Source organism: Hemitrygon akajei, chromosome 10 (assembly GCF_048418815.1).
Source record: "Hemitrygon akajei chromosome 10, sHemAka1.3, whole genome shotgun sequence".
In the NCBI taxonomy this organism is placed as follows: Eukaryota; Metazoa; Chordata; class Chondrichthyes; order Myliobatiformes; family Dasyatidae; genus Hemitrygon; species Hemitrygon akajei.
In genome coordinates, this window is record NC_133133.1 from 4,065,996 (window position 1) to 4,078,687 (window position 12,692).

Here is a 12,692-nt window from a genome sequence, read left to right on the forward strand (position 1 = left end):
GGTGCTTGCTGGCTGCCTCCGGCACTTCCTTATGATGTGCTGATTGTTAACGCATGTTTGATGTACATATGATTAATCAATCTGCATTTGAACAATGAGAACAAATGAAAAAACAAAGAAAAATGAAGTTGATTGTGCCATATCTTGGATTTGCTGTGAATGCCCACAAGAAAATGAATCTCACGGTTTTATATGTTGACATGTATGTACTTTGATAATAGATTTACCTTAAACTTTGAACACCCCCAGCACGTCCTTGGATAGTGTTGGTAATTGATGCAAAAATGTCACATGTCACTGTATATTTCAATGTACATGTGACAAATGAAGCTTATTCTTATATATGTGCTGAATGAGTGTAGTTGGGACCTGGGAAAGGTCAGTGCACTTATCCTGCATACCCTGCCAGAGCAGGTTCAAGAGGATGAACTTTGATCATTGGTTTTCCCTGTGCGTTGTTATTCCAGGCAAAGTGCAGTGAGGTGATCCCCAGCTGCCCTCTCCTCTCCGACCTGCTGTACGAGTCCGAGTACGACAGTCAGCTGTGGATGCTGTTTGATCAGAACAAGAGATTGATGGGATCGGGCGATGCGTATCCTGACAGGGTAAGAGCTGAGTTTACCATGCAATAATGCCATCTGTGTTGATCCAGTGCTTATCCTGAGAGGGTAAGAGTGGAATTTATGACAGAATAATGTCGTCTCTGCATTGATTTGATAGGAAGAGTACAGCTCGAAGCATTAGCAATCACTGAGAAGAATCACTTTAGCCAGAGGGTGGTGAATCTGTGGAATTCATTGCCACAGATGCTGTGGAGGCCAAGTCAATGGTATATTTATAAGTGGAGTTTGATAGGTTTTTGATTAATCCAGGCACAAAGGTTATGGAGAGAAGGCAGGAAACTAGGATGGAGAAGGAAAATAAATCAGCCATGATGAAATGTCAAAGCAAACTTGATGGGCCAAATACCCTAATTAGGCTCCTATGTCTCGTGGTCTTACAGTTTTAAGTGAGACCTTGATTGTCAGGGGAATTAGGAGCAGGTATAGGCCGCTGACCTGTGATTCCTCTAACTATTCAGTAAGGTGTTATTTGAACTGATTACAACCTGTTTCCACATTTCTTTAAAACTCTACTTCCTCCCACCACCTTGCTTTAACATAGCAGTTAGTATCTCACTTTTACAGTGCCAGCAACCTGTGTTGCTTCCAGGTGCTCTAGTTTCCTCCCACGTTCCAAAGCTGTGTGGGTTAGGGATTGTGAGTTATGAGCAGACTATGTTGGTGCCAGAAAAATGGTGATTATACAGGAAAAAGTGCTCGGCAAACTCCAAGGTCTTAAGGTGGATAAGTCACCTGGACCAGATGGACTACATCCCAGAGTCCTGAGAGAGGTTGCTGAAGAAATAATGGATGCATTGGTCAAAATCTTTAAAGAATCACTTGATTCTGGCATGATTCCAGAGCACTGGAATATTGGAAATGTCTCACCACTCTTTAAGAAGGGAGGAAGGCAAAAGAAAGGAAATTATAGACTAGTTAACCCAACCTCAGTGGTTGAGAAAGTATTGGGAGTCTATTGCTAAGCATGAGATTTCAAGTCAAGTCACTTTTATTAAACACAAAGTACACTGCAGATGCTGTGGTCAAATCAAGACGTACAAAAAAGCCGGATGAAAGCAGGTCGGGCAGCATCCGTTGAAAGAAGCAGCCAACGTTACAGGTCAAGACCCTTCATCAGGACTCAGTCAACATTGACTGCTTCTTTCAACAGATGCTGCCCGACCTGCTGAGTTCATCCAGCTTTTTTGTACATCTTGAAGTCACTTTTATTGTCATTTCAACCATAACTGCTGGTACAGTACATTGTAAAAATGAGACAACGTTTTTCAGGACCATGGTGTTACATGACACATTACAAAAACTAGACTGAACTATGTGAAAAAAAAACGCAGAGAAAAAAAAACACACGACAACTACACTAGACTACAGACCTACCCAGGACTGCATAAAGTGCACAAAAGGGTGCAGGCATTACAATAAATAATAATCAGGACAATAGGGCAAGGTATCAGGCCAGGCGCTGGGTATTGAGGAGTCTGATAGCTTGGGGGGAAGAAACTGTTACATAGTCTGGTCGTGAGAGCCCGAATGCTTTGGTGCCTTTTCCCAGATGGCAGGAGGGAGAAGAGATTGTATGAGGGGTGCATGGGGTCCTTCATAATGCTCTTTGCTTTGTGGATGCAGCGTGTAGTGTAAATGTCCGTGATGGCGGGAAGAGAGACCCCAATGATCTTCTCAGCTAACCTCAGTATCTGCTGCAGGGTCTTGTAATCCGAGATGGTGCAATTTCCGAACCAGGCAGTGATGCAACTGCTCAGGATGCTCTCAATACAACCCCTGTAGAATGTGATGAGGATGGGGAGTGGGAGATGGACTTTCCTCAGGGTACTTGGAGACTTATGATAAAATAAGTCAAAGTCAGCATAGTTTCTGTAAAGGGAAATCTTGCGTGACAAATCTGTTAGAGTTCTTTGAGGGAGTAACGAGCAGAGGGGACAAAGAGGAGGCAGTAGATGTCATTTACTTGGATTTTCAGAAGGCATTTGATAAGGTGTCACACATGAGGCTGCTTAACAAGATAAAATCTCATGGCATTACAGAAAAGATGCTGACATCGATAGAGGAGTGGCTGACAGGCTGAAGGCAGCAAGTGGGAATAAAGGGGGCCTTTACTAGTTGGCTGCCAGTGACTAGTGGTATTCTACAGGGGTTAGTATTGAGACCACTATTTTTCACATTGTTTATCAATGATTTGGATAATGGAACTCGTGGCTTTGTGGCAAAGTTTGCAGATGATATGAATATAGGTGAAGGGGTAGGTAGTATTGAGGAAGCAATGTGATTGCAGCAGGACTTCGACAAATTGGAAGAATGGGCAAAAAAGTAGCAGAATGGAATACAGCTTTGGGAAATGCGTGATAATGAATTTCCAATAGTGCAAAAACAATAGTGTGGACTATTATCTAAATGGGGAGAAGCTTAAAGTGTCAGAGGTGCAGAGGGACTTAGGAGTCCTTGTGTGAGACTACCAGAAGGTTTATTTACAGGTTGAGTCTATGGTAAAAAAGGCAAATGCCATTGTTTCAGGGGAAAAAAATATAAAAGCAAGGAGATAAGGCACTTATAAGACACTAGTCAGGCCACACTTGGAATATTCTCAACAGTTTTGGACCTCATATTTCAGAAAGGAGGTGTGGTCATTGGAGAGAGTCCAGAGGAGGTTCACAAGGATTATTCTGGGAATGAAGGGTTTATATGAATTGAATTGAATTGCATTGACTTTGTTTCTTATATCCTTCACGTACATGAGGAGTAAAAATCTTTACATTACATCTCCATCTAAATGTGCAATATGCAATCATATAATTTATAGGCAATAGGTGCAGAAGTAGACCATTCGGCCCTTCGAGCCTGCACCGCCATTCTGAGATCATGGCTGATCATCTACTATCAATAGGGAGAAGCTGCCTAGCCTGCTGTGTTCAACCAGCATTTTGTGTGTGTTGTTATTTGAATTTCCAGCATCTGCAGATTTCCTCGTGTTTGGTCTACTATCAATACCTGGTTCCTGCCTTGTCCCCATATCTCTTGATTCCCCTATCCATAAGATACCTATCTAGCTCATTTATAATAAATAGAACAGTCAATGTAATATAGAATACACTCAAATCAGCGTGAGTTCATCAGTCTGATGGCCTGGTGGAAGAAGCTGTCCTGGAGCTTGTTGGTCCTGGCTTTTATGCTGTGGTATCATTTTCTGGATGGTAGCAGCTGGAATAGATTGTGATTGGGATGACTTGGGTCTCCAATGAAACCTTGTACAAGTCCTGAATCATGGCACAGGGATAATGGCGGATCATTTGAAGCAGGAGGGAACTCTACACTGGGAAAGGGAAAGATTAAAAATATCAGTAAACACACCTGACAGTTGTGCTGCGCACATCCTGAGTATGCGACAGGGAATGCTATCCGGTCCCACAGCCTTGCGACTGTCCACTTGTTGGAAACATCTGCATACCTTGGCCTCTAAGATGACCAGGTTAAGAACATAGAATAGTACAGCAAGTACAGGCCCTTTGGCCCACAATGTTGTGCTGACCCTTAAACCCTGCCTCCCATATAACGATGATGATGATGATGACGTCAACTCAGGCCTTCCTCTATTATCTCCCTTGAACTTCCCTCCCCTTACCTTAAAGCCATGTCCTCTTGTATTGAGCAGTGGTGCCCTGGGGAAGAGGCACTGGCTGTCCACCCTATCTATTTTTGCAGGTTGTAGTGGTGGCTTTCCTCGGAGACTCAGAGTTAGTAACATCGAACCGAGCATAAAAGCGATTGAGCTCATCTGGGAGAGAGGCCATGATGTTGGTGGCACCACAGCGTTTGGTTTTGAAGTCTGTGATGGTATGCAGCCCTCGCCACAAGTCATAACGTTGAAAGAACTAGATGGGGTGGATGTGGGGAGGATGTTTTCTCTGATGGAGGTATCTTAACTACCTTATCTACCTGTGAGGCAACTTTCAGGGATCTGTGGACATGTACCCCCCAGATCCCTCTGCCCCTCCACACTACCAAGTATCTTGCCATTTACTTTGTACTCTGCCTTGGAGTTCATCCTTCCAAAATGTACCACCTCACCCTTCTCCGGGTTGAACTCCATCTGCCACTTCTCAGCCCACTTCTGTATCCTGTCAATGTCTCTCTTCAATCTTCGACAATCTTCTACACTGTCTACAACACCACCAACCTTTGTGTTGTCTGCAAACTTGCCAACCCACCCTTCTACCCCCACATCCAGGTCATTAATAAAAATCACAAAAAGTAGAGATCCCAGAACAGATCTTTCTGGGACACTACTAGTCACAACCCTCCAGTCTGAATGTACTCCCTCCACCACGACCCTCTGCCTTCTGCAGGCAAGCCAATTCTGAATCCAAAAGGCAAACACGAGGAAATCTGCTGATGCTGGAAATTTAAGCAACGCACACAAAATGCTGGTGGAACGCAGCAGGCCAGGCAGCATCTATAGTGAGAAGCACTGTTGACGTTTCGGGCCAAGACCCTTTGTCACTGAATCCACCTGGCCAAACTTCCCTGGATCCCATGCCTTCTGACTTTCTGAATAAGCCTACCGTGTGGAACCTTATCAGATGCCTTACTAAAACCCATGTAGATCACATCCACTGCACTACCCTCATCTATATGCCTGGTCAACTCCTCAAAGAGCTCTTTCAGGCTTGTTAGACACAATCTGCCCTTCACAAAGCCATGCTGACTGTCCCTGATCAGACCATGATTCTCTAAATGCCCAACTTTTGTTGAGTGTGTTGCAGCCATCAAATTCTAAATTTGTGTATATTTACAAAATACAATTAAGTTGGTCAGTAAAACTATTGAAAATCTTTGTACTTTTGTCAGTTAAATAAAGGTTCACGTGAATTAACATGTCACAGATTTTTGTTTTTATTGCATTTTGGAAAATATCCCAACTTTTCTGGAAATAGGGTTTGTAATTTAAACCCCCCGGAGCAGCATTAGCAAACCTTCCAGCAAGGATGTTAGTCCCCCTCCAGTTCAGGTGCAACCCGTCCCGTTGGAACAGGTCCCACCTTCCCTGGAACAAAGCCCAATTGTCCAGAAACATGAAGCCCTCCCTCCTGCACCAACTCCCTAGCCATGTATTTAGCTGCATTATCTTCCTATTTCTAGCCTCACTAGCATGTGGCATGGGTAGCAATCCTGAGATTGCAACCCTGGAGGTCCTGTCCTTCAACTTTGCACCTAACTCCCTAAACTCTCTTTGCAGGACATCCTCCTTCTTCCTATCCACATCATTGGTCCCTACATGGACCACGACATCTGGCTGCTCACACTCCCTCTTGAGAATAGAGAACTCGATCTGAGATATTGTGGACCCTGACACCAGGGAGGCAACAGACCATCCGAGATTCTCGATCTCTCCCACAGAGCCTCTTATCTGTCCGCCAAACTATCGAATACCCTAACACTACTGCTCTCCTCTTTTCCCTCCTTCCCTTCTGAGCTGAGGGTCCAGTCTCAGTGCCAGAGACGTGACCACTGCAACTTGTCCCTCGTAGGTTGTTCCCACCAATGGTATCCCCAAAACGGTATACTTATTGTTGATGGGAACGGCCACAGGGGAGTGGTCTGCTCTTGCTGTCTATTCCCCTTTCCTCTCCTGACAGTCACCCAGCTGCCTGTCTCCTGACTCTTAGGGATGACTATCTCCCTGAAACTCCTGTCTATTTCTCTGCCTCACGAATGATCCGAAGTTCATCCAGCTCCAGTTCCCTAACTCGGTTTGTCAAGAGCTGCAGCTGGATGCACCTTTTACAGGTGTAGTCATCAGGGACAATAGTGCTCGCAATGACTTCCCACATACTGCAAACAGAGCACTCGACTGCCCTAACTGCTGCCTCCATTACCTACTTCAAAGCTAATTAAATGAATTAAAGGAGCTTACCCAGCCTTACCTCACTGGGAGCAAGCTTCTCCTCAGCCTCTGCTCACTGAAGCCGCTTGAGCCAAAGCCTTCCTACTCTGTCACCCGCTCCCCTGACGCACACTCTGCTAATCTGCTCGATTTTAAACTCACCCGTTATCTCACAGGCTGACCTTCACGAGCTTGCACAGTTGTGCCCTGTTCAAACTGCCGAAGAAATTACCTTCCCCCTCTCAATCTGCTTGCTTCTTAAACTCTCCTGCTGTCTCACAGGCCGACCTTCACGTGCTTGTGCAGTTGTGCCCTGTTCAAACTGCCGAAGAAATGGCAGAAGTTGATAGTTTCCTAATCAGTCATAACATCAAAGGATATGGTGAGAAGGCAAGTGAATAGGGTTGAGTGGGATCTGTGTTCAGCCATGATGGAATGACGGAGCAGACTCAATGCACTGATTCCTATGTTTTACGGTCTTATGGTCACTTGTGGGCTGCTCACAGCACAACCTCCTTGATACAAACACAATAGACTTTGGTCCTGACTCAGTACACTGAAATGTATTATATATTTCACTGTCCCTTGCCTATTAATGATTTCGACTTCAATATTGGACGAGTGATGAAGTTGTTTCCTGAGGACACAAACATTGACAGGAGTGGAGTGGTACTTGAGATATGTACAATTGAGAGTCCTGGACAGATCAATAGGAAAGCACTGTTTCCTTTACCTGAGCGATCAAAATGGAGGAGCACTGAATAAGAGTAATTCATTGAAGGAGTCGAATCATGTTTAATATCACTAGCATATGTTGTGAAATCTGTTGTTCTGCATTTTGCAGCAGTACATTGTAATACATAATAAAAACTATAAATTACAGTAAGTACATATAAAAAGATAAGTTCTTCAAAAAGAGAGGAAAATAATACTGAAATAATGTTCTTGGGTTCAATGTCCATTCAGAAATCTGATGGTGGGGAGGAAAGAAGCTGTTCCTAAAATGTTGAGTGTGTGTCTTCAGGCTCCAGTACCACCTCTGTGGTGGTAACAATGCAAAAAGGGCATGCTCTGGGTAATGGGGGTCCTTAATGATGGACGCTGCCTTTTCTTGAGGCGTTGCTGGATGATCATTGATGCCGAATGAGGGAAATGAGAATTTTCTTCTCTCTACCCAGGGAAGGTTAGCGTCTGGAATGGACGGCCTGAATCTGTGCTAGAGGCTACCAAGTCCTGATTACATTCAAGTACAGGTGGTGTAATTGAAAAACCAGCATATACAGGTCCATAAATGTAGTGCTGGAAGATGAGATTAGACTAGAGAGCTCCTTATCAGGATCAGAAGGCCTCTTTTGTCAGGAATTGTTGACCTTCCCTTAGTTCATTCTTATAGAAATGTTTTGATGACTAACCTGAACTGTTAAGCCTGTTTTTTTTTCCTGTCCACAGTTGCATATTGACCTGATAAGTATTTTCAGCATTGCATTCTATTCCAGATTTCCAGCATTTTTCAGAGTCACATAGAGTACAGATTGTGAAAGTCTATAAATAGAATCAGTCAACCATCTGTGCTCTGTGCCAAGCTACAAGTTCAAAGTCACTTACTTGCACCAGAGTTTTAATTGGTTTGGGGGGAAAAAATCAGAAACTTTAAAAAAAAATTGAATGTTCATGGTAGGTTTTAAGTCCATGTTTTCTTAATTATTAGTTCAAGTTATTCAACCGTTTACAGGTATTCCACAAATGAAACAATGTTCCTCCAGACCAAGGTGTTCAACGCAGTACATATAACTCTCACACATTACACAAAGTAATACAGTCTGCCCTCACTTCATCCTCCTGCTATCCTACTAGAGATGGGTTCCTCTTTGTTATAGACATCAGTAGATAAGCTATGGGCCAGCTGGTGGCGCATTGACATCAGTGCTGACTCCGGAGAGAAGGTTCCTGAGTTCAAATCCAGTCGACCCACTCCCGGACACTCTTTCCATCTGTGTTGGGTTGAGTGTCAAGCTCGCAACTCAGCCTCGTAAAAAAAAAACTGCGCTGTGAGCAGGACGTGGGGATGTATCTTTCCTCCAAAGACAACCACTTGAAAAAGTGGTCGCCGAGGCTCTGGCAGAGTATGGCACACAAAAAAAAAGGTAAGCTATCTCCAATGATAGAGACAGAGATATCAAGGGGAGGGAGGTGACGGAAATGGACCAGGTAAATTCAGTAGGTTTCAATAGCTACATTTAATGTCAGAGAAATGTATACAATATACATCCTGAAATTCTTTTTCAACGCAGACATCCACGAAAACAGAGAAGTGCCCCAAAGAATGAATGATAGTTAAAACATTAGAATCCCCAAACTCCCCCTCCTACACAAAAGCAGCAGCAAGGAAACAACCCCCCCCACTCCTACCAGCAAAAAAGCATCATCATCCTCCACCAAGTACTCAAGTGTGCAGTAAAGCATCAATAAAGACACAGACTTGAGTACCCAACGACTACTCGTCACCCGGTAATTCAACATAACACAGGCTCTCTCTCGCTCTCCACCCCCCCAATAAGGGAAAAAGAGGTGTCCCGTTTCACAGCGGGGGGGGGGGTACATAACAAACAACCCGCTGGTTTACAATGTTAAAAGTCTACTGTGTTGCTTTTTCCCAAGCTCTGCACAGAGAGTCAGCAGCAAAAAAGCACAGTTCTCTGACACCCAACCCCGAGCAGCTAACCTGCTGCTCCAGATGTTCCGTGTTCTCCCATGACGCTTCAGTCGGGGCACCAGCCTGGAATCAGCACATCCCCAGAGCCATGAAAATCTGGAATCCTGAAGGCATGCTCATCTCCCAGGTCTTGTCCTTAGGATATCAAAAAGCACCCGGTTTTGAGGTCATGAGAGGGGGTCCCATTCCTGCAAAGAACCAGTCAGAGTGTAATTCCAGGTCAGGCTCTTTAAAAGAACCCCCCACACCTCGAAAAGAAAACAAAGAGAAATAACAAAGATTGAAATAGAGCTGTTTCTGAAGATACATACTAAGGAGTCACATTTTAGCATCATCTTGATTTCACCCTGCCACCCTGAGGGCAGGGTGGAAGATAGAGGCAAAGTGGATGAAGTCGATGAGTTCAGCATAGGTGCAGGAAGCAGCACCATTGCAGTCGTCGATGTCATGTAGTAAAAGTGTGGGACAGTCACCAGTGTAGGCTTGGAAAATAGACTGTTCCAAGTAGCTGACAAACAGGCAGACATAGCTGAGAGTCATGCGAGTGCACATGGCTACCATTTTTGTTTGAAGCAAGTGGGAGGAGCCAGATGAGAAATTCTTAAGAGTGAGGACAAGTTCCACTAGGCAGAGTAGAGTGGTGGTGGAGGGGAACTGGTTGGGTCTGGGGTCCAGAAAGAAATGGAGAGTTTTGAGGCCTTCCTGTTGGGGGATGGAGGTGTATAGGGACTGGACATCCATAGTAAAAATAAAATGACAGAAGCCAGGGAACTTGATATCTTTGAACTCCACCACCTGATATTTATTTCATTTGCTCCTATAATTAATCAGGATTCAAGCTAAACCATCATTAAGTACTTTACATTTCTTCGCAGTACTCACTGAAGTTGGACAAAGGGGACTATGTGATTCGCCTCCAGATTCGGCACGAGTTGTTGAGCGAGCTGGAACACTTAACAGACCTGCCATTCCATATCAGCCGCAAGCTCCCAGCCCCGTTAAACCCGGACATATACCGGACCCACGTCAACGCCCTGCTCAACAAGAACAAGTGTGGCAGCATTACACTGGATCCAAAATACACCATCCCGTTCTACGTCACCACATTGCCCGAAGACAAGTAAGTAATTAGAACAAAGTGGAGTTTACTAAATCACATTGCTTAAAGCTTGAGAAAGTTTGGTGATTTGTCAGCAGTTCTGGTCACCTACCTACAAGAAAGATATCAATAAGATTGAATACCATAAGACCATAAGATACAGGAGCAGAATTAGGCCATTTGACCCATCAAGTCTGCTCTGCATTTCACCATGACTGATCCAATTTTCCTGTCAACCTGAATCTCCTACCTTCTCCCCGTATCCCTTTGTGCCCTGACCAATCAAGAATCTATTAACCTCTGCCTTAAATACACATAAAGAATTGGCCTCCAAAGCTATCTTTGGCAAAGAATTCCACAGATTCACCACTCTCTGGTTAAAGAAATTGTTCCTCGTTTCCATTCTAAAAGGACGCCCCTCTATTCTGAGGCTATGTCCTCTGGTCTTAGAGTCTCTCACCACATAGGAAACATCCTCTCCACATCCACTCTATCAAGGCTTTTCACCATTTAATAGGTTTCAATGAGGTCATCCCTCATTCTTCTGAGTTCTAGTGAATATAGGCCCAGAGCTATCAAACACTTTTCATATGACAAACCTGCTCACAACGTTCTAAGTGAGGCTTCACCAGTTTACGTCGTTGCTCTTATATTCTCGTCCTTTTGAAATGAATACTAACACTCCATTTGTCTTCCTCACCGTAGACTCAACCTGCAAATTAACCTTTAGGAAATCCTGCACAAGGATTCCCAAGTCCCTTTGTGCCTCACTGTTTTGTATTTTTTTTTCATTTAGAAAATAGTCAACCATTTCATTTCTTCTATCAAAGTGCATGACCATACACTTCCTGACACTGTATTCCATCTGCCATTTCTTTGCCCATTCTCCTAATCTAAGTCCTTCTGTAATCTCTCTACTTCTTCAAAACTGTCCTTCCACCTATCTTCATACCATCTACAAACTTGACAACAAAGCCATCAATTCCATTGACATATAACTTAAGAATCAGTCCCAGCCCAGACCCCAGTGGAACACCACTAGTCACTGACAGCCAGTCAGAAAAGGCTCCCTTTATTCCCACTCTTTGCCTCCTGACTGCTTTATCCATGCTAGAATCTTTCCTGTAATACCATGGGTTCATAGCTTGTTAAGCAGACTCTTGTCAAAGATTTCTGAAAATCCAAGTACGTAACATCAACCTATTTCCCCTTTGTCCATCCTTATTGTTACTTCTTCAAAGAATTCCAGCAGACTTGTCAGGCAAAAGTTTCCCTTGAGGAAGCCATGCTGACTATGCCTTATCTTATCATTTTGCCTCCAAGTACCCTGAGACCTCATCCTTAGTAATTGACTCTAACATCTTCCCAACACTGAGGTCAGACTAACTGGCCTGTAGTTTCCTTTTTTCTACTTCTCTCACTTCTTGGAGAGAGATTTGCAATTTTCCAGTCTTCCAGAACCATTCCAGAATCTAGTGATTCTAGAAGGATCATTACGAATGCCTCCCTAATCTCTTCAGCCTCCTCTTTTGAAAAAAAGGCCCAGTGGATCATCAGAGACTCCAGCTACCCCGACTACAAACTTCCTGCTGCTTCCATCTGGCAAACGGTACCACGGCTTTAAGGCCAGGACCAACAGACTATGGGACAGCTTCTTTCACCAGGCCAACATATTTATCAGTACACATTGATTTTATTGCATATCTGACTGTACATTGTATCCTATTGTACATACGTGTATACAAAACAATTATGTATACAATCTTACTGTTTGGACAATATCCTCCCAGATTTCCCTTCCTTTTTGCTTGTACATTGTGACAGAAATGTAACATAAAGATTTTTACTCCCTCGTTGCGAGATGGATGTATGAAATAAAATTCTAATTCTAATTCTAATTCAGAAGTCTGGGGTGGACACTATCTGGTCCAGGTGATTTATCTGCCGTCAGACCTTTCAGTTTCCCAAGAACCTTCACTGTAGTTTTGATAGCTTCACACACTTCATGATTCCTGATATCTGGAACATCCACCGTACTGCTAGTGTCTTCTACGGTGAAGACTGTTGCAAAATACTTATTCTGCTATTTTGTGGTCCCCATTACTATCTCTCCAGCATTGTTTTCCAGCAGTCCAATATCCTGTCTCATCTCTCTTTTACACTTTATGTATCTGAAGAAACTTTTGGTATCCTCTTTAATATTATTGGCTAGCTTACTTTTGAATTCCATCCTTAACTTCTTAATGACCTTTTCCATTGCCTTCTGTTGGTTTTTAAAGACTTCCCAATCCTCTAGCTTGGCACTATTTTTTGCTCTATTTTATGCCCTCTCTTAAGCTTTTATGTTAGCTTTGACTTCTCTTG

At 43.6% G+C, this 12,692-nt stretch overlaps 1 protein-coding gene across 1 annotated transcript in view; it reads left to right on the forward strand.

Annotated features, from left to right (window-relative positions):
• The window catches only part of LOC140734152 (tripeptidyl-peptidase 2-like), a 209,655-nt gene that overhangs the window by 148,302 nt on the left and 48,661 nt on the right, over nucleotides 1–12,692 (forward strand). Inside the window, exons 21-22 of the mRNA XM_073057757.1 lie at nucleotides 468–605; nucleotides 10,105–10,349. Of these exons, the coding sequence (XP_072913858.1) occupies nucleotides 468–605; nucleotides 10,105–10,349 (383 nt within the window). The remainder of the gene's footprint in view (nucleotides 1–467; nucleotides 606–10,104; nucleotides 10,350–12,692) is intronic.